Source organism: Salvia splendens, chromosome 5 (assembly GCF_004379255.2).
Source record: "Salvia splendens isolate huo1 chromosome 5, SspV2, whole genome shotgun sequence".
Classification (NCBI taxonomy): domain Eukaryota; kingdom Viridiplantae; phylum Streptophyta; class Magnoliopsida; order Lamiales; family Lamiaceae; genus Salvia; species Salvia splendens.
Window position 1 is genome coordinate 43,000,920 of NC_056036.1, and position 27,970 is coordinate 43,028,889.

General features: G+C 36.1%; 2 protein-coding genes across 3 annotated transcripts; one reads left to right on the forward strand and one right to left on the reverse strand.

The window, feature by feature from the left end:
- Positions 1-1,182: 1,182 nt before the first annotated feature.
- On the reverse strand, positions 1,183-5,821 carry LOC121805173 (mitochondrial carrier protein MTM1-like). 2 transcript variants are annotated; one of them, XM_042204962.1, is made up of 11 exons: positions 5,536-5,821; positions 5,000-5,256; positions 4,432-4,521; positions 3,836-3,964; positions 3,517-3,576; positions 3,223-3,393; positions 3,044-3,146; positions 2,564-2,655; positions 2,306-2,455; positions 2,127-2,185; positions 1,183-1,665 (listed from the first exon to the last, which is right to left on the reverse strand). In XM_042204962.1, the coding sequence occupies exons 2-11, from the start codon at positions 5,249-5,251 to the stop codon at positions 1,533-1,535; spliced, it is 1,239 nt and encodes a 412-aa protein (XP_042060896.1). In that variant the 5' UTR covers positions 5,252-5,256; positions 5,536-5,821; the 3' UTR covers positions 1,183-1,532. The 2 variants fall into 2 exon arrangements, with proteins under 2 accessions (XP_042060896.1, XP_042060895.1); XM_042204961.1 differs by having other exon boundaries at positions 5,000-5,259.
- Positions 5,822-14,419: 8,598 nt separating this feature from the next.
- LOC121804329 (ethylene-responsive transcription factor CRF4-like) lies at positions 14,420-20,835 on the forward strand. The gene is made up of 2 exons (XM_042203817.1): positions 14,420-14,540; positions 19,988-20,835. Exons 1-2 carry the CDS (start codon positions 14,420-14,422, stop codon positions 20,833-20,835), a joined length of 969 nt encoding a protein of 322 aa, XP_042059751.1.
- Positions 20,836-27,970: the final 7,135 nt, after the last annotated feature.

Here is a 27,970-nt window from a genome sequence, read left to right on the forward strand (position 1 = left end):
TATAACAAATTAATGTAGCCAAATTTTATGCTAGAGGAAAAAATTCAACAACAGTTAAATTATATGTCAAGTTTAAAGTTTATGAAAATAAAATAATTTTTTAAAAAAATTTATAATGTTAGGCGCCAATGTCTTTTTTATACTCCCTCCGTCCCTTAAAAATATACTCCCTCCGTTCCTTGTTAATAGAGGCGTTTCTTTTCGGCACGGAGTTTAAGAATAGTGTGTTAAGTGGTTGGTGAATAAAGTAAGAGAGAATAAAGTAAGAGAGATGTAGAGAGAATAAAATAAGAGAGGGGGTTACTTTTTACCAAATATAGAAATGACTCAATTAACTTGGAACTTCCAAAAATGGTAAAATGACTCTATTAACATGGAACGGAGGGAGTACCACATTTGACATTTTTAGATGTCCCTTAAAAATAGACCAAGCTATTTAAGGAAATGTTTCTCTCTCTAATGAAGTGAGTCTCATTCTCCACTGACAATACTCCAATCACTTTTTCTATTATCTTTCTCTTACTTTATCAATTTTATACTCCCTTCGTCCCACTACACAAGTGAGGCGTTTCTTTTCGGCCATTGTTTACTATTCTCTCTCTTATTTTACTTTCTTTCCACTCTAACTATTTATTATCATTATTTTTGCAAAACAACATCCGAGGAACGTCACACTTGTAGTGAGACAGAGAGAGTATTAAAACCCATGTCATGTCAAATGTCTATTTTTTAGGGACGGAGGGAGTATATAGTACTGTTTGAGTCACATTTTCTTTGCAAATTAGAACTGGCCATCGTCTCCGTAGCTATCTATCTCTCTATGCCTCTCTCACAGCTTATTCCTCTGTAATTATCTTTCTATCTCTCCCACAGCTTATTGTCAATGGCCATTATCGCTTCCCTGACATCACAAATTCGTGATGTCTCAGAGTGAGCATCACAAACCGATAAGTTAAACAATTCTATCGATCCATAAAAAACATCACTTGATTAAAAGAATACTATAAACAATATATCACACATAGGTCACAAAATATCTCCTATCGTTGAATAATTAAGAACAATCAAAATTTCCTAGTTTTGTAAACTAATTTTCAAAGTTGGATATACCAGAACTTACGAAAATTTATGACAATTTGTCTTTGTTAAACTCGATTATTTGGAAACAAAAAGCGTGCCACAAAGCCAAAACTATTTAAGAGCTTCATTATAGAGCTGACATCTACACAGCAAAAACTGGGAAATTCCCTACAAAATCTCTTCTCAATAGTGGGCCCAAGTGACAAAAATCCAGCTAAAACACTTGAATCAAGACAAAAAACTAAATGAGAAGAAAACTTATTGACATGGAAAATTTTTCAGATGGAAATTATTTCCACTTGGACTTGGGTGTTAAGTTTCTAAAATGTAGCCCTCAAAACTGTGCAATCTAGGCATGTTTATCGTGTCACCGTGTGCCTTGGTGCAACCTCGGGAACCATAGTCAGCTGTAGTCAGCAGCGCAAAAAAAACAAGGAAATGCCTCTATTTGGTCAAGATGTAGCATATTGACGGTTTAGCATGTACTTTACGACTTCATAAAAGGAAACCACAATCCCAACAGAAGGACCAGCACGGCCAACACGGGGTCCAACACCAGCGAACAAGCCCTTCATCCTTCCATCCCTGTGAATATTACAAGTACATTATATCTCTTCCCATTGAAAAATGTAATTTAGAACATTAAGACTGAAAAGTGACAACGGGCATGCAATAGATGGATTAAGTTGCGTACATATGAGATTTTCAGAACTGAAACCTCTCAGTTGCTTGTAGTCTAAAGGAGAAGAGATTTCAACAACAGTAGGTGTGCAACTCAGATGGGTTGTGGGTTCGATTGGGAGCATACCATGGTGTTGTACTTATCATCTTCTAACTTTAAGGATATGTCATATGTGGAGATAAAAGGTTCAAAAATCAGGACACGGGTCCTATGCTAAAAGAAAAGCAGGAACTATGAACTAATGCAACTGAATTCGGTGCGGTGTCTAAATGACAAGTCATTTCAAAACTAAACAAAATGAAAAATTTGATCTCCCGCATGTTTTCAATGGTTTATAGCTAAAATTATGGGTGGGATTAAATACCTCCAAATTTCTACGAGAGTGTGCCTTGTCGTCATTCTCAGTGCCCTGGTTGGATCTTGCTGCAAAATGAGAAAACAAACAAGCTAAACAACTACTACTTGAAATTGAAACAATGAAAATCTACGCCAGTATAATCTAACACAGCTTTCTATAGCATTGTATTTGATTTATATGAATACCTCAATTTGCCTACGGGTCTTTGCAACATCAAGTGGACATGTAGCAGCAGCAGCAAGGGTCCCAGCAACAAAACCAGCAGAAAAGTTTGACGCAAAGATGCTGACAGCACTTGCTTCATCTCCAATTACACCTAGAAGCCGCCTTCTCACCTATAATACATTATTGTTTGGTAATAGCTCATTACAGGCCAAGGGTTAAGATTTCATTGCATAAGATGTATGATTTTATCCTCAGAGAGCACAGGTGATGAAACTTACTGGCTCGAGGGTTGACCAGCAGATTGCGGAGAAAGGCACATCACGAGCAAGCTGAGCACCCATGCCAGTCCACAAGAAACGATAGTTTTGCACTGACCAGAAAAAAAGCCACAACCGAACAAAAATGTGAGATAATGGCTGACAACTGCATAAGAGAATGGCTGACAACTGCATAAGAGAGATTCACTTTTTGAGTTGACCAACAATAGCACAAAACTTTTGAGCTTCCCCCGCCTTACAAAATATAGAAAGAATTATATATCCAATTACCAACATAGATTAGAGTTATCATAGTTCCAACAAAAAGTAAAAAAATATGACATGCGCAAGGTTGTTCATTTAGCACTAGACTAGAAGGCCTCGAAAGTACCCAAAAAAACTCTGATCTACATTGAATGCCTTAATGTTAGCACAGATTAACCTTTCAGGTGTCATCGAAGGATAAATTTCATGACCGGTAGAATAAAAACATCAACTTACAACTGTTATTGAAGCTTGTTGTACTTTTGACCTGGGAGATGAGATCAATTAATGTCTTAAACACACCTGGAGGTCTTTGATCGGCATGAAGATGCTTAAATGCCTGACCATCAACAGAGTATATTAAGATAGTTAAAAACAAACAGCAAATTAATAAAGATGCACCTAAAGTAAATCACCTGCATTCGTGTTCTTGCAAGCTCAATAGGATAGCAACTAGCGCAAGCTAGGGAGCGTGCCAGAGCACCAGCAACTAAAGGTGTATAAGGAGTTAACCCAGGAGCTTTTTGTGCTGTAAACTCCTCTAACTTGTTGTGAAAAATATCATAGCATGGCAAGTAAATACCAACCTGTTTGAGACATATACAAATCATTGTTCAAGCTGTACATAGAAGAGTTTAATTCCAAAAAACCACATTGATAACTTGGTAAGCAGATGTCACATATGTTAGCAGTGATTAGTCAAAACTTACAGTTGGAATAGCAAGTGCTAAGCCAGCATTAGTTCCTCTCCAAAGTGCAGATAATCCTTCCTGCGTAGGATATGAGAACAAATGATCAAGCCTCAATTAACAATATCATTCGTGAGTTTTAACTTCAACGTGAGTAAGCATGCATGCTGCAAATGTATCGGATGATCAATAGTCTATAATTAATAGGAAAGCCAATGACACAATCTGTACGCCTCCAAACTTTTATATAATCAATTTCAGAGAAAGACTCAGCACACATAAGATGAGCTATGTATAGGAAATGTATGCCGGTATCTCTTATTTTTTGTCAACAACTAACCTGCCTAACAATTTTGTAGAAAACATCCACTGTCCCCTTATAATGGAAACAATCAGGTGGACAAATTGATACTGTACCATGAACACCAGCTCGTGTGCACGATGGAGAGCACTTCAGATCAGCAAACATCTATGAACAAATTGCAAAAGAGAGTCAAAGATTAATCACTTGAGATAAGGCAAAAAGTCATAGACCTGTTACTATATTCAACACGAAAATTAAGACATAGCAACCATAAATCTTACAATAATGCTGCATATAAATCACTAAATCTTAAGCCACTCTAGAATATACATTTCCTATACAACAGCCAACAAACATAACTACAGGTTCACGATTACAACTCTACTTGAGCAACATAAAGGTTGCTGACTTGCAGTGAATTTGTAATTAAAATGGGTGCTATATAGCAGTCGCAGTCCTTCTGTTTTTAAGTCTTGAGACACATAAAAGTAGTGCTAAAGAAATCCACTAATCGTGTAACCTGAGGCTCTCTACTCCAGGTGGTTGATTCAGATGAAAATTTACTACCTATATTAGCACTTAGCAGGCCAATCAAATGAATTGAAAATGATAACAGAAGACACCTTACATACCATATGTGGTCCAAAATACGTCATGCGAGTGCTAAGATTACTTAATGGATGGGAATAGGTGACTCCAGCAGCTTGTGCCTGCAATCTTGTCTGATAGAATATACAAAAGGAAAAATTTGTCAGATGGAAGGAATAAGTAAATAGTAGTAATACAGTATACTATACATACAAACACAACTCCCTTTACAACTAGGAAAAATACATAACTGAAACCAGATTTCAAAAGCCAAACAATTTCCTTTATTGCAGGAGAGGGGTCGGGTTGTATTCAGAAAGTCTATTAGACAGTTCAACTAGTTCCATTAACTATCTAAACGTTTTTTCTATTTTTTCTGGCTTGGCTAGGTGGGATAGCCAAGCCACTCCCTTTCTACATGTTATTGAAACCAATCCAGGCAAAACCCATGGCAACAAATCGATTCAGTGAAGACCACAACTACAAGTCTAGCAACAACGTATAATAAACTAAGTGACATGAGCAAAACATAAAACTCAGGCACTGTCTAAGAAATTGACCTTAACTAAACAGATCAATAACAAAAAAAAACACTAAACATATCGAATTCACCTTAGCCACATCAAGTGGGTTGACCAAAATGGCGGACAGAAACGCTGCACCAGCTGCAGAGAAAGCCCGCTCCGAAAACCCCAAGTTTCTACCCGCAGACACATCCACATCCCGATTGCTGCTCGGGGTGTTTTTGGGTGCCTCAACTCCATCAATTATGACCATTCCTCCTGACATCAGCGACATGTCCGTGTTAAATTCAGGAATCCTTGAGGACTGCTCAGCCGTCCATGGCTCCAGCTCTTTTGTCATCCTCTCTACTGCGATACAACACGCATGGCCATTTAGTTCCAGAAAAGAGGGAAACTAACTAAAACCCTAAAAACCTTGATGATTGAAATGGAACAATAACAAAATGCAAATCAAAGAGGATGTGCGGGCAATAACAGATTAATTTTCAGTCGCATTGAAGCCCTAAATTCTAAGATCAGTAATAACAATGATAAACATAAAATTGAGTCGATTCTGACAGAGCAAAACATCCTACCATGAGACAATTCATAACAATCGAAACACATTAGAAAAAGAGTATATACCTTTGCGATTTGGCAGGGCTTGAATTCAACGGTATTGCGTGAATTTCCGTATAGGATTCTTCACCAAAAGTAGTTCCTCCTCTTCGATTTTTCTTCCGCGGCAAGGGATTGGCGTGGATTGGTTCCGAGTTGTTTGGAGAGAGATTGGCCGCAGCAGCGAGCCCCACACCGCTGTGAGAGAAAGAGAGAGAGGGAAAGGGCGAATTAGAATTTAGAAGCATCTCGATTTTGAGGGTGTGGCGTTCACTGGGAAAGGCATGGTTGATGACGTGGCGCGGCTTCTATCACGGCGCCGTTCACATATAGGAATCCTTCGCGCCTTTCTATTTTTATTTTTATTTTTATTTTATTTTATTTTTATTTTATTTTTATTTTTATTTTATTTTATTTTGACGAGTTATTAACAAACAAAATTGCTAAAAAACGAAATCTCAGTCATTAATTGTGGGAGAAAATTTTCTCTATAGGAAAGGCTCGAGAATTTCGCCATCCACCCCTTATTTGTGGCTGAAAAATTTCCTGCTCCATACATAAGCACAATCTTATTTGATATGTCTTGTTAGTAATATCTTGTCAAATGAAAAAGTATAACATACATTGAAAAAGATTATAATGACACAAAAAGTAAATATAACATAGAGAAATCTCAACAAATGGTTAACCATTCTATCTGATTAATAATTTGATGCCGAATTTAATAGAGTTTTCAATTCTCGCGAATCGACATTGGGGCCAATCCATCCTTACCAAGCTAGTAATTCTTTTATTCATTTAATATCCCTTGAATTTTCGGTATTTTGCGTTGGTAGGCTATGCGTGTGATGCTAGCCCCTTTGATGCATCCGAACATATATACCTTTCCAATGAAAAGTTTGTGCCAGAGAAAGGGAAAAGGTCAAACGCAGTTGTTGATTTCCTTCTCTCGAGCTATACTTTTGTTGCGAAGTCCCTCAGACTGGATCAAACGGTAGGGATAGTGGGGAATGCTGCTTTGCTTGCTATAAGCATGCTTGCATTTTTGCGTCTAAATCAAATCAGCCACAAGATGCAAGATCCTCCTACGCAAAGAAAGTTTCCTCACTCGCGTGGTGATGGTTTAACACAGTTAGACGTCACGTTGGCTAGGGGTTGAGGTGTTGTAGATTACTCGGGCCTGAGCAACCTTTGATTTATGATAATAATGAACTGTAGATTATAAAATTAAAGAAAATCATTTCTTGAATTAGAGTTTTATATTAAGAAAGAATTAGATGAGTGGGATAAAATGAGAAACGAGAAACGAATTTAGGATAATGTGATGTTGTTTACGTTGATGTTTGATGGTGCTATATAAGTAAATTGTCAAGCTATGACGATGCTACAATCTTGATTGATTTCCAAATTCAGAAAAAAATAGGTGTTTGATAATTTACAGACATAATTTAAAGTTGTATGCACAATATCAACTAGTAAATTTAAATTTGGATGATAACCCCACATTTATATGAGATTATTGGGCTAGTAGATAAATTTGGTTATACAATAAATTAGCATTGGGTTGGGCCAAGACAAGATTTTGCTACTACATTATTTTGATAATTAATCTAGATAAATAAAAAAATGTATGAATCATAGTTTATTAGTAATGTTTTTTGTTGTTGTAGTTTATTTAAAAATGTTTATTATTTTAACTCTTATTTTGAATTGCTTTTGGGTGTCATATTAGTCTTCATGGCCTAAGCCAAATCCCACTAAACCACCAACATGATGTCCACCAAAAGCTTTATTAATAAGATTATTAGACTATCATTATTTGGCTTTTAGCATCAAATATTAATGTGTGTTTGACCTGAAAAAGGAGTGCATATTTTAAGGAAAGGAAACATAAAAGAAAACCTGGAGATCTCGTGCGATTAATAATTTATCAACCTACACATGCAACTTCTTTTTGTTTTGATCATATATCTAACTTCTTCAAATATACTACTCCACTTTATGTATATATATTTGTCTTACATATCAAACATTAGAACAAAGCAAAATAACTAAGAGAACGTATTGGTACCTATGATGTCATTAGAACAAAATCAAAGCCGTAAACCGAGGTGGTCGATAATTTTCTAGAATTTAAATGTGATCGATGTTGTGTCAGTCGGCATATGGAGTACTTATTAGATACGGGAATTCAGCCAAAACTTTAGAGCGATGTCTAAGATCGATGTATCCTCTTATTAGACCAATACAACAGCAATACAACGTAACTAAATCACAAAACCAATATAATTCCTTTATTTTCAATTAAGCCTAATTTAAGATTTATGTTTAGACCTAAAGCTTTAATTAAATTTTGTATTGTAGTTGAGACAAGACTCAGAAGTACCAAGTTGAATCCCACTTTAGATATTAGTAAGTGGTAGTAAGGTGGTTGAGCTGCCCAATTATTTTTCATCTAATTATCGACATATAATTCGAACTTCGAAGCTTACTACATTCCTACAAATTGCTAGTAGGAGTAGTAATTTATATTATTCCTCTCAATTTCTACTAATGCATTCCACATGCAAATTATTAATGCTTGATGACACAAAAAGTAAACATAATAGAGAGAAATCTCAACAAATGGTTAACCATTCTATCTGACTAATAACAGGCCCGGCCCTGGGGGGGTCGAGCAGTGCCCCCGCCCCGGGCCCCCAAAACGTTGGGGCCTCCAAAATCCAAATACATACATGAGTATATACATGCTACTGGGCCAGGTCCAAGCAAGAAACAAGAGCCCACAGCAGAGAGCCGCAAAGGCAGGCAGCGCTAAAGCCTATTGTTACTATTAGTTTATAGTATTATTATGGGGCCCCTCTTTTAGTTCCGCCCCGGGCCAATAAAAACTCAGGACCGGGCCTGACTAATAATTTGATGCCGAATTTAATAGAGTTTTCAATTCTCACGAATCGACATTGTGGCCAATCCATCCTTACCAAGCTAGAAATTCTTTTATTCATATAATATCCCTTGAATTTTCGGTATTTTGCGTGAATTATTGGATACAAACCTCTTTTATCACAATAAAACATATATAGGTAAGTTATTGTCTTTGAATTTTAGATTATCTAGCTCATACCAAAATAATTTTCTATATACTTTTGTCCTTATACACGTAAAAGTTCAAATATAATCCACCATTGCCAACATTAATTAGCATAAAAATAATAAAGTGAGGCTCTTTTCACCACTCACAAAACACACCCGACTCTTTACAAATTTCACACCAAAATATGCATTATTTTACACAATGGAGTATATTGTATTACATCCCATTAATCAATTCTTAATAATGTATTACGTTGTGGACAATGTATTTTCTAGTTAAACAATTGAATTATATCTATATTTATTATACCGCATACAGATAGAGTAATACTATTAGTTATTATTATTATTAGTATCAAATATGACCCATCATTTTAAAAATTATACGTATTAGATTTATTTAATAAGATATTAATTGATAAAATAATAATAATAATAATAATAATTATTATTATTATTATTATTATTATATTTTGTTTGACAAATAACAAAATAATGCTATTACTATATATTCAAATGCATAGGATTTTGAACTTACGCCCCAAAAAATTTAATCCTGAAAAGTTAAAATGTTTTATTTCCAACGAATAGATCGAAATTTGAGTCATCACAGATATAAATGATGAGCCACATTTAATCTTCATGAAAAAAAGTTGCAACGCTTTCATTCATTTAAGGATTCCCATTATCTTCCTTGAGTTCCTTCTTAGTTAGAAAATCAAATAATTGAATTTAAAAATTAGGAATCATGTTACTCTTATAGAACTGCATGATTTAAATGTGACTAATCCAAATTCCTATTTTTGTAAAGGACTGCATGGTGAAAATTTGAATATTAGGTTGTGTTTCTATAAATGTAAATGAGTGTTGAACACAATTTACTTTTGAAAAAACAAAAGCAAAAAGAAAAAAAGAAACCAGCACAATAATAAACTTTAATAAATTTGTGGGTCTTTCTTGTTCTTGTTTATGTGAAATCCAAAACGGGAGTTTTTAAAAAGACACATTGGATAATTCTTCTCTAACTATAAGTTGATATCGAAAAAGACTCATTTTTAAATATTTTTAATACTTTTGTGATGTCAACGTTGAAGATAATGTGAAATGTGATACTTGCTCGTTGTTTGCTTTAATTTTAAATTTTGAGAATGGGAGTTAGACAATTTAGTCTTAATTAAAGTTGTAGTTCAGTTTATTCCGCGTTTTATTGTATTTTTCATCCCATTTGGTAGATTTTTGTCCCAAAATTATAAGCTCGTAAGCTTATGAATTAATGATTATTAGTAGCTATAGTATAGTACTCCCTCCGTCCCATGCTACTTGCACTTTTCATTTTAGGCCGTAAATTTGGGATTGATTTTTTTGTGTAATTAAAAAAGAATTTTAGGTGTAATGAGACATCACTTAATAAAAGAGTTCTTAACTTAAACTAACATATTAATTAAATGCATTAATTCTAACTTAAATTATAAATAGTGTAAGGACTTTGTGACGAGCCGAAAAGTAAACGTGCGAGTAGCACGGGACGGAGGGAGTATATTATATTTTGTTTTGTCACACTAATTACCGCGTATCCCAAAGGAAATTTCAATCATCTATATCTTCAAGTATTGCAGGTAGCACGCCCATGATTAATTAGAAGAAAATATTCTATATGGATTGGAAAAATAAATAATTAACGAATAAAAAATGCAAAGAATCATACATATATCTTGGAGTTTGGCCTCCATTTCCATTGAGCCAAGTAAGATTATAAAACAAACAACATAAGTAGTTCAAGCTCGACAAAACCATTTCAATTGATGATTAAATAAAAGCTAATTGAGAAAAAATATCTTAAAAACATATAGTTTGATAATGTATCGATACATATGTCAAGTTGTATTTATATACTACATAACTATGAATGTGGTAGAAAAGTAGGGGAATAAGTCAATAATCATCAAGTCCAAAGACGTTTTATTAATTTATTAATAGATATCAACAAGCCCTAGATGCCCTTGTTAAAAGAAAAAAAAACGGAATTAACATTAATAAATTGTTATGTTGTGTATAGTAGCTATAGCACTTGTTTCATACACGTTTTCTTTTCATGGTCAAAATACATATCTTATAGTACTTGTTTCATTCTTCTTAACTTATTCAGTTCGTGAGTTTTATTGAATTAAAATGATTTGTACTTTTGTGGCTATTACATCCACAAATACAAAATTCGAGTATTATTAATATTGGTCTTTTGAATTGTTTTCAACACTATGTTCAATAGCTCTAATCACACAAATTACATTTTCAAGATAGACCACACATGCATCTAACCTATAGGATGATAAAACAAATATCGAGTTCCAGGTATACAGTATACCTGACCCCGACCCGATACCCACATTTGCGAGTTAGGATACATGATCGAAAAATGAATCCGTTAAAGTTCAGATATTGGATATAACAAATTACATGATTAGGGACAAGATATTCGTTACTTTTGTTTTCCAATATATTTTTTCGATTAGTTTTTATTTCATTATAGTTTTTACCAATAATGAAATAAAAACTTTGTTTGCGTACAATAAAGAGTAACAAATAATAACATCATACCATTTACTTATCATGTATCATAATAACAATGTCGAAGGTCGACTAAATTTTATTCTCATGATATATAAGAGGATAATATATCACTATTTTATTTTATTTAAAAATTTGGAAACAAATTAGGAAAATAATAATTCAACTCCGAAATCATCTTCTTAAACATATAGAATGTCTCGAAAAGACACCTTACATCAATTTTGAAGGACTTTTAAAAAAACTATACTCGTATTAAAATTTTACTTTATTCTCAATAATCAAGAAACAAATACTTATAAGTCCATATTATTCAACGAGATTTGAAATGTTTTGTATAAATGCAAAAGCTCGGGTTTTGATGCGAGCAAGCGCTCTACATCGTTACAAGAAGCGCGTTAAAGCCGCACGCTACTACAGAAATACTGTGAAGAATTAAACATGCCGATATGAATCTAAATTCTAATACAAGCAAAAGATGTCGGTCAATTGAGACTATTTGTATCTTCATTGAGATACCATGATCAAAGGCACACATAGGCAAATGATCAAATTACTATTAAGTAGATATCAATTAATATTACTCCATAATATAACCACGTCAATGATTTATATCAAAAGCGGATTCAGTAAATGAAATTCGTCCACGAGATCAAAAACAGGAAAAAAAATGTTGCATGTAAAAGTATATTTTGGCGTGGACTATATATTTTAAATTAAAATATGAGTTAAGACTTTTGAGGTTATAATATCATATATTATGTTGTGATGATATGGAGTATTATTTTTCACAACGATTCACACAAAACACAAAATTCGATAATATTATAGTACTCCGTATAAATAAACAAGAAATTTTGTATCCTAATAGGGCCTTAAGTGTCTTGTTGTTTGCATATAGATCCGTCATTTTAGACGGCGGCAGTGCGACAGACAAATACATACACGAGAAACAATATTTATATAGACTATGATTGACTCATACCAATTTTTTTTAGTCAAAGTTTTTGTTCCTCTATTCTTATGTGCAATTTTATTTCACACTACATTTTTATCCTTCTAAACTCTGATAATTTTTCAATAACATTAATTTAGTTACACCTAAAATAATTTTCAATTAATTTTGTGAAATTCAACAATATAAAAAGAAAAAATAAGGTTGGGACAAGTATATACTAATAATATAAATGAACTCGGTTACAAACTTACATTACATGTGAATATGGTTGCATAATAATGCGTTAGAAGTGTACAGATGGGCATTAGTTGTAGTAGTATTACTTAATTATAATGAAAAATTTAGTGTTTTCACATGGTGGTTAAATTTGCAATCATTAATCCTGTCATTGTGATTGTTTTATTTGCATTAATATGAAGTCAATCCCAACTCATGAGAAACTTTCAGATGGTAGTTAAATTTGCAATCATTAATCCATGGTTGTTAAATTTGCAATCATTAATCCTTTAATTGTGATTGTTTTATTTGCATTAATATGAAGTCAATCCCAACTCATGAAATGAATCAAATTTATTATGACCAATTCCAAAGGAAAACAACCATAAAATTTTTTGACTGATGCTAAATGGCCATAATGTGGCCGGCCATAAAAAGTTAATTTAGTCCATTTACATGTATAAAAAAATTAGAATTACCGATATAAACTTATATGTGTGTGAATGGACTTGTGAGTTAATACTTATCTTTGAATTCCACTACGTAAAACACATTAATGTCACGAATTAATGTATACGTTGAGCAACAATCAAGAAATGACAGTAGTAATAAGTTGAGCAAAAACTACAAAAGAGCAACACTAACATGTTAAGCAACATATAATGAAGATGATATAAAAGTAAAATCAAGTAGTATTAAACCAAAAATTTGAAAAAAAATTAATTTTTTTTGTTATTTAATTAATTTATGGCTGGCCATAATGTGGCCGCATAGCATTATTCAAATTTTTTCCCCTTATATGTATAAATGCTTATTAATTTTCTTAATAAAAATACAAACACTAGGGCACTGATAACATTACCCTTAATTAACCATCTAACGTCCTTTCCAATTAATAAATCATACTGCGCTGGATAATCTAAAATTTTGAATTACTTTCTGATTAATTAATTCCAATCCCCTCAATGCATGTAAATTCCATTTTTATAGTACTAAAAATACAATTTTTTTTATAAAATAAAATCTAAATCTATATATTAAATCGTATTAACAATTACACTTTCTCAAAAACATGTAGTATCAAAATTAACGTGAGACTCTTAAATTTAAATCATGTACCAAGTTCAAGTGGGACTTCTAAGTTGAGATGGGTTTAATATTTAGTAAAATATGGCATGTTTTTGCCACAAAAATCTCATAGATATAGCAAAAGAATAGAGCTCTTTATTTAGAGTTAGCTACATTTGGTGGTAATTAAATATCGTAATTTTACCATAACGGATAGTTAAAAAAATTACATACTACATTTTACTTGGTACAATTTATTTTACTAAGGTGATAAAAATTCAGCCTGAATTTATTTTACTAAGTCTTGTTTTGGTACAATTTATTTAGGCTCGTTATATACTCTTCATGGAGACTACATGTTAAAAACAACTAGTATAAATTACAGTATTAATGAATAACCCAATTATAGTATACGCCGATTTTCCCCATCTCACAAAAATCTACTGTATAATATAGTATCTTATTAACTTAACATCACATCACATGTACATAAAAATGAATATCATCACCTTATAAAATATTACTCTAATTGTGGTAAATATTAGTTGAAAAGTTTATAATTAAATAACCCCAATATTTTTACAACTTATTTTAACCCTAGGCGTCAGGTATACACTGACCCGGCCCCACACGCTCCACGTGTTGAAATTTAATATGCGGCGCGCCAACGTAGACTTTCCCGTTTAATTTTTCCATTATTAAGAGATATTTCAGTCGAATATTAAGGGAACAATAATACTAAAACTAAACCGTTCCAACTTTTGCAAACAGATTTTTGCAAAAAGGTAAAGAATATAACATATTAAATAAATAAATAAAATAGTATAGTATCCCCACAGTCCAAAGATTTCAATTCTTATATGTCCAGCACCAAAGAATCTATCTATTTCACTAATTTCATTTCCAATATTTTTAAATCGTCACACATTCTTTCCCCCTCTCAAAAAAATTGTCTGTCACACTTTCTTTATAGTGTTTATACACTGCTCGTGTTTGCTAAGCGAATTCACAATGGATATCGCAAATCTACGGCCTCTCATACACACCGAGCACAAGAAAATCATTACAAAATTCGTAAAACCGTCGCTAGCTTCTCACCACCGGAAAACGATCCGTATTTCTATGACCGATCCCGACTGTGAAAGTGTGTCCATGCAAACTACTGGAGCTCGGCTTCTGAGCTCGGAAATGAAGCTCGGCTTTGAGTCCGGTTGTGATCGAGTGGTGGAGCCTCGGCAGCTCCGAGAAGAGATCAAGAAATAAAGCTCGGCTTTGAGCTAGCCGAGAAAGGCAGTTCGGTTGATAACCGAGAAAGGCAGTTCGGTTGATAGCCGAGAAATGCAGTTCGGTTGCTAACCAAGAATGGCAGTTCGGTTGATAGCCGAGAAATGCAGTTCGGTTGCTAACCAAGAATGGCAGTTCGGTTTTAGCCGAGCAGCGGTTATAACTAACTTTGGGAAATAGAGTTAGTTGGATTTTATTTCTTGATTGCATCTTGTATAAATAGCTCGATAGAGCTCAGTAGTGAGAGACGCAGAACACAGATTACACACACAATAAGAAGAGAATTCTTGCACTAGCTAGCGTTTGCTTAGAGTGATAGATTGTGAGTGTGAAGTTCTTGTATTGAGAGTTCCATCAATAAGATTCCGGTCATCTTCTCCGTGGACGTAGGTGGATTATCACCGAACCACGTTATATCGTTTGCGTGCTTTATTTCCTCGTTCGTGCGTGTGTGAGATCGGCGGTATCACGACCCAACAAGTGGCGTCGTCTGTGGGAAGACTTCCACGATTTGCCGATTGATTGGTTTCTGGGTGAGTTCGTGTCTAGAGGTTCCGTTGTATAAGCTGATCTTGGCGATTGCCCACCGCTCGTTTTGAGAAATGTCTACAGCCAAGTTCGAGGTGGAAAAGTTCACCGGGAGAAACGATTTTGGGCTGTGGAGGCTGAAGATGAAGGCCATCTTGATGCAGCAAGGCCTATGGGATATCTTGAAGAATGAAGGTGACGCTAAAGAAGGCAAACCTGATGCTGATGAAAAGGAGAAGCAAAGGCTTCAAGATATGCAGTATAAGGCTTATAGCACCCTGATCTTGAACCTCACGGACAGGGTGCTAAGGGAAGTTTCCAAGGAGGAGACGGCTGCAGGAGTATGGGGGAAACTTGAGTCATTGTACATGACCAAGTCTCTGGCGAACCGGTTACATTTGAAGCAAAGGCTTCTTGCTTTCAAGTTTTCAGATGGGAAGAGCATTTCTGAACAGCTCGAGGAGTTTGGGAAATGCATAGATGATCTTGAGAATATCGATGAGGTCATTAAAGATGAGGATAAGGCATTGATGTTGCTCAATTCCCTGCCTAAAAGTTATGAGCACTTCAAGGATGCAGTGCTTCTTGGAAGAGAAACCAAGGTCACCTATGAAGAGATTCATTCTGCATTGAAGATGAAGGAATCGCAGAAGGCTAATAACAAACAAACTGATCCAGTAGCTGAGAGTCTGCATGTGAAAAATAATCAGAATAAAAGGGGTTCCAAGAAGAAGTTCCAGAAGAAGGAAGAAGGTGGAGTATGGAAGGAGAAGAGAAGCTGTCACTACTGTAAGAAACCGGGCCATTTAAAGAAGCATTGTTTTGCTTGGAAGAGGAAACAAGAGCAAGAAAAGGCTGGGAACATAGAGACTGCTGATCTGGCTCAGGATGTTGAAGATAATGAAGCTTTGAATATCCACTCAGGGGCCAAGATTGAAGAATGCTGGATCATGGATTCAGGGTGCTCCTTCCACATTTGCTCACACAAATCTTGGTTCCAAGAATTATCAGCTTGGGAAGGATCAGTGATGCTAGGAAATGATCAAGTGTGCAATGTCAAGGGCATTGGGAACATCAGATTGAGGATGAAGGATGGGAGTATGAAGACTCTCACAGAAGTCAGATTCATTCCTCAAATCAAGAGAAATTTAATATCTCTTGGAATGCTAGAGTCAAAAGGGTGCAGATTCAACTCTGGTGATGGGATCCTCACAGTAACAAAAGGCACCAGAATTGTGATGGAGGCCCAGAGAAAGAACAGCCTATACTATTTGCTGGGTGAAACCGTGGTTGATGCTGTGAATCTTGCCCAGACAGAAGACCTGCATCTATGGCATGCCAGGCTTGGACATGTGGGTGAGAAAGGCATAAGAGAGCTGGCTAAACAAGGAGTGATGAAGTTAAGTGCATCAGACAGCCTAAAGAAATGTGAATCTTGCATTCTAGGAAAGGCAAAGAAGCTGCCATTTTCTGGTGGGAAACACACTTCATCAGCCCCATTTGTGTATGCCCACAGTGACTTGTGGGGGCCATCCCAAACTGAATCCATAGGTGGAGGTAAGTATTTCATCTCCATCATAGATGATTACTCAAGAAAAGTGTGGATTTACATTCTAAGAGAGAAGTCCCAAGCTTTTGAAAAATTTAGAGAATGGCATGCTAGATATGAGAATGAAAAGGGCTCAGTGCTTAAATATCCAAGGACTGATAATGGCATGGAGTTTCTGTCTGCGGAGTTTGATAGTTTCTGTAAGGTGAAAGGGATAAGAAGGCATAGGACCGTGCCAAGAAATCCTCAACAGAACGGGCTGGCAGAAAGAATGAATAGGACATTGCTAGAAAGGGTGAGGTGCATGCTATTCTACTCTGGAATGCCAAAGAGATTCTGGGCAGAGGCTGTCTCTACTGCAGCTAATCTGATCAATAAGTGTCCATCATCTGCTATATCCAATGAGACCCCAGATCAAAGATGGTATGGAAGCCTAGGTGATTACTCAGCCTTGAAGGTGTTTGGGTGTGCTGCTTATGCACACATTAAGCAGAGTAAATTGGAGCCAAGGGCAAAGAAATGTGTGTTGTTGGGATACCAAGATGGGGTAAAAGGATACAGATTGTGGAATTTGGATAGAGAAGGCAGAAATATCATTGTGAGCAGATATGTGACATTCAATGAAGAGGAGATGCCATTTAAAGATGATGGGAAGCCCTCTGGTGGTGGCAGTAGCTCTGAAATGCAAAACCTTGAGTTTGGTGGAGAATCTGCTGGAACAGACACTGATGAGGATGTTGTGATCACAGGAAATCAAGAAGAAGGTGGAGCAACTAGCTCTCAACATACTCAGAACACAGGTGAGCAGGAGTCACCAGTGCAGCAAGCTGCTGCAGCTCAAGGGGCCAGAAGAAATCCAAGAAGAAATGCAGGCCTACCTAGCAGATTCTCAGATTATGACATGAGCTTCTTTGCTCTATGTGTAGCAGAAGTACTCATGTTTTCAGAACCCTCAACCTATGAAGAAGCCATGAGTTGCAAGGAAAGTCAGAAATGGATCAAGGCCATGGAAGAAGAAATAGAGTCCTTGCTGAAAAATGGGACTTGGATTTTGGTGACTGATCCAGGGACTCAGAAGCTGATCAGTTGCAAATGGCTGTTTAAGAAGAAAGTAGAGGTGGGGGAAGTTGAAAGCATACGGTTTAAGGCAAGGCTGGTTGCTAGAGGATTCACACAAGTAGAGGGTATTGACTACACAGAGGTGTTCTCTCCAGTGGTGAAGCACACTTCCATTCGGATCTTATTGGCCATGACTGCTCATTTCAACTGGGAGCTGCATCAACTTGATGTGAAGACAGCATTTTTGCATGGAGATCTAGAGGAAACGATCTATATGATGCAGCCTAAGGGTTTTGAGAAGCCGGGAGAAGAAAAGAAAGTTTGCTTGTTAAAGAAAAGCCTATATGGGCTCAAGCAAAGCAGCCGGCAGTGGAACAAGAAGTTTCATGAGCAGATGGAATTGATGGCATTTGAGAGATCCAGTTTTGATAGCTGCGTGTATGTCAAGAGAAGTGGAAATCTAATACTGGCCTATCTACTGCTGTATGTGGATGATATTCTGCTGGCAGGATCAAGCAAGAGTGAGCTGCTGTCTGTCAAGGAGGAGTTGAAGCAGAGATTTGATATGAAAGATCTTGGGGAAGCCAAGAGAATCTTGGGTATGGATATTGTCAGGAACAGAAAGAAGAAAGAACTGAAATTGGTTCAGGCTGATTATATCAGAAAGGTGGTAGAAAAATACCAGGTAAGGAGTGAAAAGTCAGTATCCACTCCATTGGCTAGCTGCTTCAAACTCAGTAAAGAACAGATGCCAAAGACAGCTGAAGATAGAGAAGAGATGAGCAGGATACCCTATGCAAATATAGTGGGAAGTGTGATGTACTTGATGATATGTACAAGGCCGGATGTGGCTCATGCCATAAGCGTTGCAAGCAGATATATGGCTGATCCAGGTAGGGATCACTGGGCAGCACTAAAGTGGATTCTGAAATATCTGAAAGGGTCTGTCATGGTTGGCTTGAAGTTTGGTGGTGGAGTTTGGTCTGAGGAGAGGGAAGTCCTAGAAGGATTCTGTGACTCGGATTATGCGGCTAACTTAGACAACAGAAAGTCTCAGAGTGGTTACATCTTCACACTATATGGCACAGCAATCAGCTGGAAATCAAATTTGCAGTCTGTGGTTGCACTGTCCACAACCGAAGCTGAGTATATTTCTCTGACTGAGGCTGCAAAGGAAGGAAAATGGTTGCAAGGAATCTTGGAAGATTTAGGAATGAAGCTGGGAGCAGTGAAGATTAACTGTGACAGCAACTCGGCTATATGTTTAGCAAAACATCAAATGTTCCATGAGAGGTCGAAGCATATAGATGTGAGGAGACACTTCATCAGAGATGAGATTCAAAGTGGAAAGATCAATGTGGTGAAAGTTCCTACCGAAGAAAATGCATCAGACATGTTGACAAAATCTCTGCCAACTTCGAAATTCAAACATTGTTTGAAGTTGGTTGAGATTGTGGAGTGTTGAAGCTTGTAACAAGGATTGAGAAGGGAATCCAGATATTGATGGAGTTTTGCAAGGACAAGGTGGAGATTTGTGAAAGTGTGTCCATGCAAACTACTGGAGCTCGGCTTCTGAGCTCGGAAATGAAGCTCGGCTTTGAGTCCGGTTGTGATCGAGTGGTGGAGCCTCGGCAGCTCCGAGAAGAGATCAAGAAATAAAGCTCGGCTTTGAGCTAGCCGAGAAAGGCAGTTCGGTTGATAACCGAGAAAGGCAGTTCGGTTGATAGCCGAGAAATGCAGTTCGGTTGCTAACCAAGAATGGCAGTTCGGTTGATAGCCGAGAAATGCAGTTCGGTTGCTAACCAAGAATGGCAGTTCGGTTTTAGCCGAGCAGCGGTTATAACTAACTTTGGGAAATAGAGTTAGTTGGATTTTATTTCTTGATTGCATCTTGTATAAATAGCTCGATAGAGCTCAGTAGTGAGAGACGCAGAACACAGATTACACACACAATAAGAAGAGAATTCTTGCACTAGCTAGCGTTTGCTTAGAGTGATAGATTGTGAGTGTGAAGTTCTTGTATTGAGAGTTCCATCAATAAGATTCCGGTCATCTTCTCCGTGGACGTAGGTGGATTATCACCGAACCACGTTATATCGTTTGCGTGCTTTATTTCCTCGTTCGTGCGTGTGTGAGATCGGCGGTATCACGACCCAACACCGACGCCACCGATTCGTCTAGCGACGAAGAGGAGCTTCTGTTCCCGCCCCGCAAAATAAAAAAGTACGTGACGGAGATAAGGATAGAGACGGCTGATAAGAAGCGGAGCGCCGCCGCTCTCAATTCCAAACCCGAGCCTCCGGCGGCGGGAGGAGAATGCCGGAAGTTCCGGGGAGTGCGGCGGCGGCCGTGGGGGAAATGGGCGGCGGAAATAAGAGACCCTTGCAAAAAGGTGAGGCTATGGCTGGGAACTTACGACACGGCGGAGGAGGCCGCGATGGCGTACGACAACGCCGCGGTCAAACTCCGGGGACCGGACTCTTTGACCAACTTTAAAGTTCCGACGAGTAAGGCCGAGTGTTTCGATAATCGTTCGTCGCCGGCTTCTGTTATCGGCTTCGTAAGCAGCAGCAGCGACGAGGAGAGCTCGCCCAGCGCTTCAAAAATCGAAGACGTTGGGCCGGATTATTCTAGCGACTCGTTGCCAATGACGGCGGAATTCTTGGGAGATTTTTTCAATTTTGATGCAGAAGAGCAGACATTATTGTTTGATACCGGTGATAATTATTTAGGATCTGGGGATTTTAATGATTCGCCTGTAGGCGAATTGGACGTCGGAGAGTTGAAATGTGAATTTCCCGGGCTGTTTAAAGATTCGTTTCAAGATGGAGATGTTAAATGCTTGATTCGAGATGAGTTTGAGGCGCAAAACATGTTTGAGTTCGGAGATTTTAATGATTCGTCTATGCAAGAAAATTTCGGCGACTTTGATGCTTCTAAGCTTAGTTTAGTTAGGTTCGAAGAAGACTTTTGTCAAGAAAATTTCTTAGATATGTTTGCAGATTGAGTTGTGTAGATGGGCATATTGTAAAATGTGAAAATTTTGTTTACCGGAGATTTAACTTATATTTATATTAATTTTTGAATTTTGTTTTTTAAGTATTGACAGAGCTGAAACTAATAGAATCTATCTTGGTGAGCTCTCTTACTAATACTTCCAACTGAAGCGGAAACAGAAGCAAAAAATATAAGAACAAAGTGGATGAGTCATTTTAGTAACTACTTCACACAATAATCATAATCAGAAAGATAGAGGGAATTGTAGTCAAATATGAGTGGATAGTGTGATCCACATTATTATTAATGTTTAGTGAATTGTGATGGTGAGTCGTAGTGGTATAAGTTGTAAATAAATTAATATATATAAGTAATGAGTTGCGGACAATTTTCCATAAATGAAAATACTCATACTTTTATGAGGTAGATAAAAATGAAAAAGTATATATATATATATATTTTATGGGACAGATGGAGTATAAGTATTTAATATAAGTATTTAAATATATTGTTGAGAGATGAAATAAGTCATGTAGGTTTTGATGTCCTTATATAATAATACAATCAACCTGGGAACAAAAAAGGTGCTAGTATTTTATTCTGAGGTGTCACAAGATTATGCAGTGATTTGTATGAATGGTCAGTCCTTGTAAATTGATTTTATGTTTTAGGTTATTCTACATTAATTTTTTCTTTAGGTCCTTCTATATCTAAAATCGGTTAACCTTTTCATCAATTATAGAATATACAATCAATTATTATTAAAATAAATACTCCATCCGTCCCCAAAGAATATGCACTTTAGGTTCGGCACGAGTTTTAATGTAAAATTGGTAAAGTAAGAGAGAGGCAGAGAGAAAAAGTAATTAAAGTATTGTTAGTGGAGAATATGTCACATCTCAATAAAGAAAAGACTTTCCAAAATTAGAAAGTGTATATTCTTGTGGGACGGACTAAAATGAAAGAGTGCATATTTTTATGGGACGAAAGTAGTATTATTTTTTGCATAAGAATTAAAAAAAATACTCCATATTTAGTAGTTGCTTAAATGGAGATAAAATAAAGTAAGAGAGAAAATAAAAAAGAAGAACTGAAAAAAATAAAATTCAAATTCAGTCTCTCTAGGGTTAATGAATGACTTTGCTAAAAATAAAATGTCTAACTTAAAATGGCACGAGAATTTCTAGATTATTGGAGGAGGCGTATAAGCTAGAATAGACGAGCACCACCATGATTCCATGAGAGAAATGATTCCATCGAGCTACTCATCTTGCACGATAACATAAGAGATCATTGTTTTATCTAACTCTCTCTTAGTATCTCTGAATTTTACTTTCATATTTTGGCACATTGTCATAAATCATGATTTTGGTTTGACCCATATCATAAAAACCAACTGCATTTTAACATTTATCAATTTTTCTTATGCTAAAATATTCAGATTTCCTATTCAAAATGTTAAAATATTTTTCTTAATTAATTAATATTAGCATTATTTTTATGTTTGTTTTAAAAAATTAAGACTCAAATTTTGTAGATACTTTTCACTTATTATATTAATTAGTAATTTTTTTATTACTCCTATCATTACTCGAATAGTATGAATTATTATGATCTCTATAAGTAAAATTAAGTGTTACAGCACACAATTAACATTTAGGCTATATAATTAATTATAAAATGTCATTGAGATTTGTAACCTTATTAATGAAGTTTCCGAATTGGCATATTTTTCAAATAAAAAATTGAGGTGGAACTCTAGCTGGTTTATTTATTTTCTGAACAAAAACAAATCTTTTTAAATTGAAACATAATTCTATTTCAATATAGCTTAAATTTCGAATGCAGTTTATATTTCGATTATGGCTTAAATTACTTCATAATTTCCATTTCATGTCGATAGTTAGCCTGTTTCTTTTTATTTTTGATTGAATATACCAGTATCATTTCTTCTAAAGTTATACTCAATAAATTGATTTTTTTTAAACAATTCAATTGATTTGATTTGATTTTTTTTATAAACAATGATATACTGGGTCATATTTAAAGATAAGTGATATTAATATAGATTATAATTAGACTAGTATATATGGGTTTGATTTTTTTAATAGAAAACACACACACACACACATACTCATTTTCTTTATTAAGGAAAATGAACTCACTTATTTAATATATTATTTAAATACCAAAATTTCAACTACTACAAGAAAAAATTATGGCCTCAATTATTTCCATTTTGGACTTAAGTTGCTATAACTGGAACAACTTAAAACGTAAAGTGTATCAAATTCAAGAAAACAGAATAAGTATTAACACCTTTTACTTAACCTTATTCCAAAAACACAAGAATCATTCATACACACCTTTTTTAACTTAAAAATCATAAAATAAAAAACTTGACAACAGTAACAGTCATATTTCTTCCGTTGGCTAGTAAATGTCTCATATATTCACACATCTTATACTAGACCTTAATCCATAAACACAAGAACCACACACATTTTTTAACTGAAAAACCATAAACACTTGACAACAATAAAAATCATATTTCTTCCATTGGCTATTAAATTTCTCAATACTCACACACCTTATGCTAAACCTTATCCAAAAAACATGAGAATCATACACCTCTTTCTAACTAAAAAACCATATACAGTTGACAACAATAACAACAACAAAAAAATCACATTTCTCCCATCGGCTACTAGATGTCCCATATATTCACACACCATGTACTAAACAATATTCCCAAAACACAAGAATTAAGCATCCTTTTTTTAACTGAAAAGACCATATACACTTGACAATAATTACAACAATAAAAACACAATCTTTAATTATGTCAGACATTAATTATCTATTTTTAAAATTTTAGGATGTCCATTGTTATATGTTTTATTTCACTTTTACTATATTTAATAAATAAATTTCACGTTTTTGAAACATAATTCACTCATGGAGTATTTAATAAAATCAGTATATAAAAATGAGATACGCATTCCAAAAAATAAGTTATACTCCGTATTACATACTATATTCTTTTTTTTGGTAACTAACCGCAGTCAGAGCCTGAAAACAAACTAAACTACCGAATATAAGAAACGCCTATTCTATCATGCAACAGCCAATTACGGAGCTCCATAGGGATTGTTTCTAACACATGCATTCCTCTTGGAAACCTATAAACATAATGTGACATAAAATCAACAGCAAAATTCCCTTCTCCATGCACATATTGTACCACCACTTAATCAAAATCCTTCAATAACTTACCAAGATATCACTTACCAAGATAAGTATATACTAGTAATAATTTTCGGATATTGGTTGATGTGAATATCTATATTGTTTAATGATTATTTAGGACAGCCACCAAAGATACATAGTATTACTATGCATCTAGCTAGATATGGGAAAACAAAGGAAAATGCACGCGTGTGACCCACTCTCCACTAGGAAATAGTAGTATAAACGTGAATGAAATAATTATTATTTTATGGGCTTACTGCAAAAACTTATGTTCATACCATAAAAATATAATTAGACACGTGATTTGCAACAGCACTTGTGAATAAAATTGTTGTTGCGTTTTGATGGACTGTTTTAGTAGTTCAACCAACCGACAAAGATATGTTGGGCAATATACTAGGATAAAACAATTTCTACATATCGTTAGTGGGGTTATGGAACCGGCATTACATCAGAAATTCTCGGTTCCAAATTTTAAATCGGTAATCGGTGATTCCAGTTCTGGTTCAAACATGCGATTTTATATTGAGACATGAAGACCTACAAAACTGAAACTGGAATAAAAATGTCTATTTTAGTCCAGTCAGTGAAGGGTGGTTACAGTTTTATGGTAAAAAGAATCGTAAGCATAGTAGCAGAGAAATACCCAACTCAATTTTGAATAAGTAATCGGCAATTCCAGTTCTGGTTCAAACCAGTGGTTTCCAACTGAAACCGGTCGATTTTCGTCTGAAAGCAACCTTATTGTTAGCTTTTTGGCTGATCAAATAAAGGGGCTGAGGGTTTGAAAAACTAGCCGTTGGAAGCTAAGTTGAAGAGTTTGTTTCATAGCTGTTTTCGGTGGTTACAACCGTTCGAGCTCCAAGTGAGCTGAGTAGATATCTCAGCGAATAACCGCACACACACACACACACAGATATTTAGAGGAGGTGTGTGATGTGAAACAGAATAGAGAGAACAAGCGTGTGATTACAGAGATGTGAAAGTAGATTTTCATCAGTGAATGAGGGGGTTTGAATCTTGGTTTAGATGAGAGCAGAATTCACAATAGAGATGAATGTTCTTCGTTGTTTGTAATCTAGAGCTAGTTGCGATCTTGTATTCCATCTAGATTGTATCAATTCAATACACAAAAACCTTTTCTTCGTTCGTGGATGTAGGCTTCGACTGAACCACGTATTTCTCGGTGTCCTTGTTTTTGTTTAAGTATTGATCTTGTTTCACAACGTGGAGCTGTCTGTGGGAATCGTTGTTGCGCGATCACACTAAGAAGAAGGGATGTCGATATCGAGATTTGAGGCCGAGAAATTCTCGGGGAATAATGATTTCGGCCTATGACGATTGAAGATGAAGGCTATGTTGGTACAGTGCAATCATTTTGAATCTTGGAGATAAAGTACTCAGAGAAGTTGCGAGGGAGACCACCGCAGGTGGGATTTGGCTCAAGCTAGAGTCATTTACATGACGAAGTCTTTGGCGAATCGGTTATATATTATGCAAAGGCTCTACTCCTTCAAGATCGCAGATGAGAAACGAATGGAGGAACAACTGGATTCGTTTAACAAGATCGTTGATGATCTTGAGAACATTAATGTAAAGTTGGAAGATGAGGACAAGGCAATTATCTTATTGAATGTTTTGCCAGAGTCTTATGAACAGCTTAAAGATGCGATGCTTTATGGAAGGGAGACCACAATAACTATGGAGGAAGTGCAGACAGCTCTTAAATGCAAAGAACTCCAGAAGCAAGGAAATAAGGCATCCTCTGATCCTCTGATCCTCTGATCCTGTTACAGAAAGTCTCATTATCAAGGGAACAAAGGGAAAGAAGAACTTCAAGAAAAAGGCAAACGGATCAAAGCAAGTTCACCCATCTCAAAAGGCAGGTCAAGATCAAGAAAAGGAAACTAGATCATGCCATTATTGCAAGAAGCCGGGCCACTTGAAGAAGAATTGTTTTTCTTGGAAAAAGGAAGCAGGCTGAAGAGGAAAATAATAAGAATACAACTAATTTTGCAGAGAAGTTGGAAATTCCTAAGGCTCTGACTGTGGCTGAAAGATCAAATGAGCTCCTATGGATCATGGACTCTGGCTGCAGCTTTCATATTGCCCTATTGAGAGCTGGTATGATGACATGATAGAGGCTAATGGGTCAGTTTTATTGGGGAATAATCAAATTTGAAGCATCAGAGGGATTGGGAACATAAGGCTCAGACTGCATAATGGATCCATTAGGTTGCTCACAGGTGTAAGATTCATCATAGAGATTAGAAGGAATCTGATATCCCTTGGTGTCTTGGATGCAGGTGGCTATGCCTGTGTTCTTTCAGGTGGAATCATGAATATAGTGAAGGATAAGGAAGTGATCATGGTGGCTGAAAGAAAGAGAAGTTTGTATTATCTGAAGGCAAATGCAGCTTTTGGAGCTGTGAATGTGGTGCAGAGTTTGGATCTAAGAACTTGGCATCTCAGACTTGGACATCTAGGGGAGGCTGGAATCAAGGAATTGGGAAAAGGAACCTGATCAAACTTAATGATTCGAATGAGCAGTTGGGAGTATGTGAGTAGTGCATGCTTGGGAAAAGCAAGAAGCTACCATACACAAAGGGAATTCACGGTTCAACAACACCTCTGGACTATGCACACAGTGACTTGTGGGGCCCAGCCACACCATTCACTTTGGGTGGAGGTAAATACTTTCTATCTATTATTGATGATTTCTCCAGGAAGTTATGGGTGTTTATTTTAAAGGAGAAGTCAGAAACCTTCATGAAATTTAAGGAATGGTGTAGGGAAGTAGAACTGGAGAAGGACTGTTCTTTGAAGTGCTTAAGAACTGATAATGGCTTAGAGTTTCCAAGCAAGGAATTTGATTTGTTCTACAAGGAGAAGGGTATGAAGAGACATAGGACTGTTCCATGCAACCCACAACAGAATGGGGTTGCTGAATGCATGAACAGAACAATCTTGGAGAGGGTTAGATGCATGTTGTTTAGCTCTAGTTTGCCTAAACGGTTCTGGGGTGAAGCTGTAAGCATGACAGCAGTACTCAAAAATAAAAGTCCTTCATCAATAAGTTTTGAGACTCCTGATCAGAGATGGTATGGAAGGAGTCTGGATTACTCGAATATTAGGATATTTGGTTGTATGGCCTATGCACACATCAGACAAAGCAAGTTAGAGCCAATGGCTTTGAGATGTGTGATGATTGGTTACCAAAAGGGAGTGAAGGGGCATAGGCTATGGTGCATAGGACCAAGAAATCAAAAGGTTATTATTAGCATAGATGTGCAATTTGAGGAGAAAAGAATGCCATATCTGGATAATAAGCAAGCCAACAAAGAGCCAGAACTTGAGAGGTCAGAACAGATCGATCCTTTAGAGCCTGAGAATTCTGTTCAGGTGGAGGTTTCAGATGTGTATAAGCCTGTTGATACTGAGCAAGAAGCAACTGTTGATACTGAGCATGGAACAACAGTGGCTGATGAAAATGAAGAAGGCAGCAACACACTAGAACCTGAGGTTAGTCAGCAAAATCTGGATACCTATATGTTAGCAAGGGATAGAGTGAGAAGAGTCCCAAGGCACTCAACCAGATATAGTGATGCTGAGTACTTGTTGTGTGCACTGTGTATGGCTGAAAAGATTGAATATGTTGAGCCATCAAATTTTAAGGAAGCCATGGAATCCAATGAAAGCAAACAATGGATGAGTGCCATGATTGAAGAGATAGAGTCTCTAATCTAGAACGAGACCTGGATTTTGGTCAAGAAACCTACTGATCAGACCAGTTAGCTGCAAGTGGATTTTCAAGAAAAAGGTGGAGGCTGGAAACTTAATCAGATTTAAAGCATGGCTTGTAGCAAGGGGCTTCACTCAGGAGGAAGGAATTG

Coding starts and splice junctions, on each gene's coding strand:
- LOC121804329 (XM_042203817.1), top strand. CDS start 14,420: ATGGATATCGCAAATCTACGGCCTCTCATACACACCGAGCACAAGAAA. Junction 14,541..19,987: donor CCGTATTTCTATGACCGATC/CCGACTGTGAAA, acceptor CACGACCCAACA/CCGACGCCACCGATTCGTCT.
- LOC121805173 (XM_042204962.1), bottom strand. CDS start 5,251: ATGACAAAAGAGCTGGAGCCATGGACGGCTGAGCAGTCCTCAAGGATT. Junction 3,394..3,516: donor TAGCACTTGCTATTCCAACT/GTAAGTTTTGAC, acceptor TGTCTCAAACAG/GTTGGTATTTACTTGCCATG. Junction 2,456..2,563: donor GCTGGTCAACCCTCGAGCCA/GTAAGTTTCATC, acceptor AATGTATTATAG/GTGAGAAGGCGGCTTCTAGG.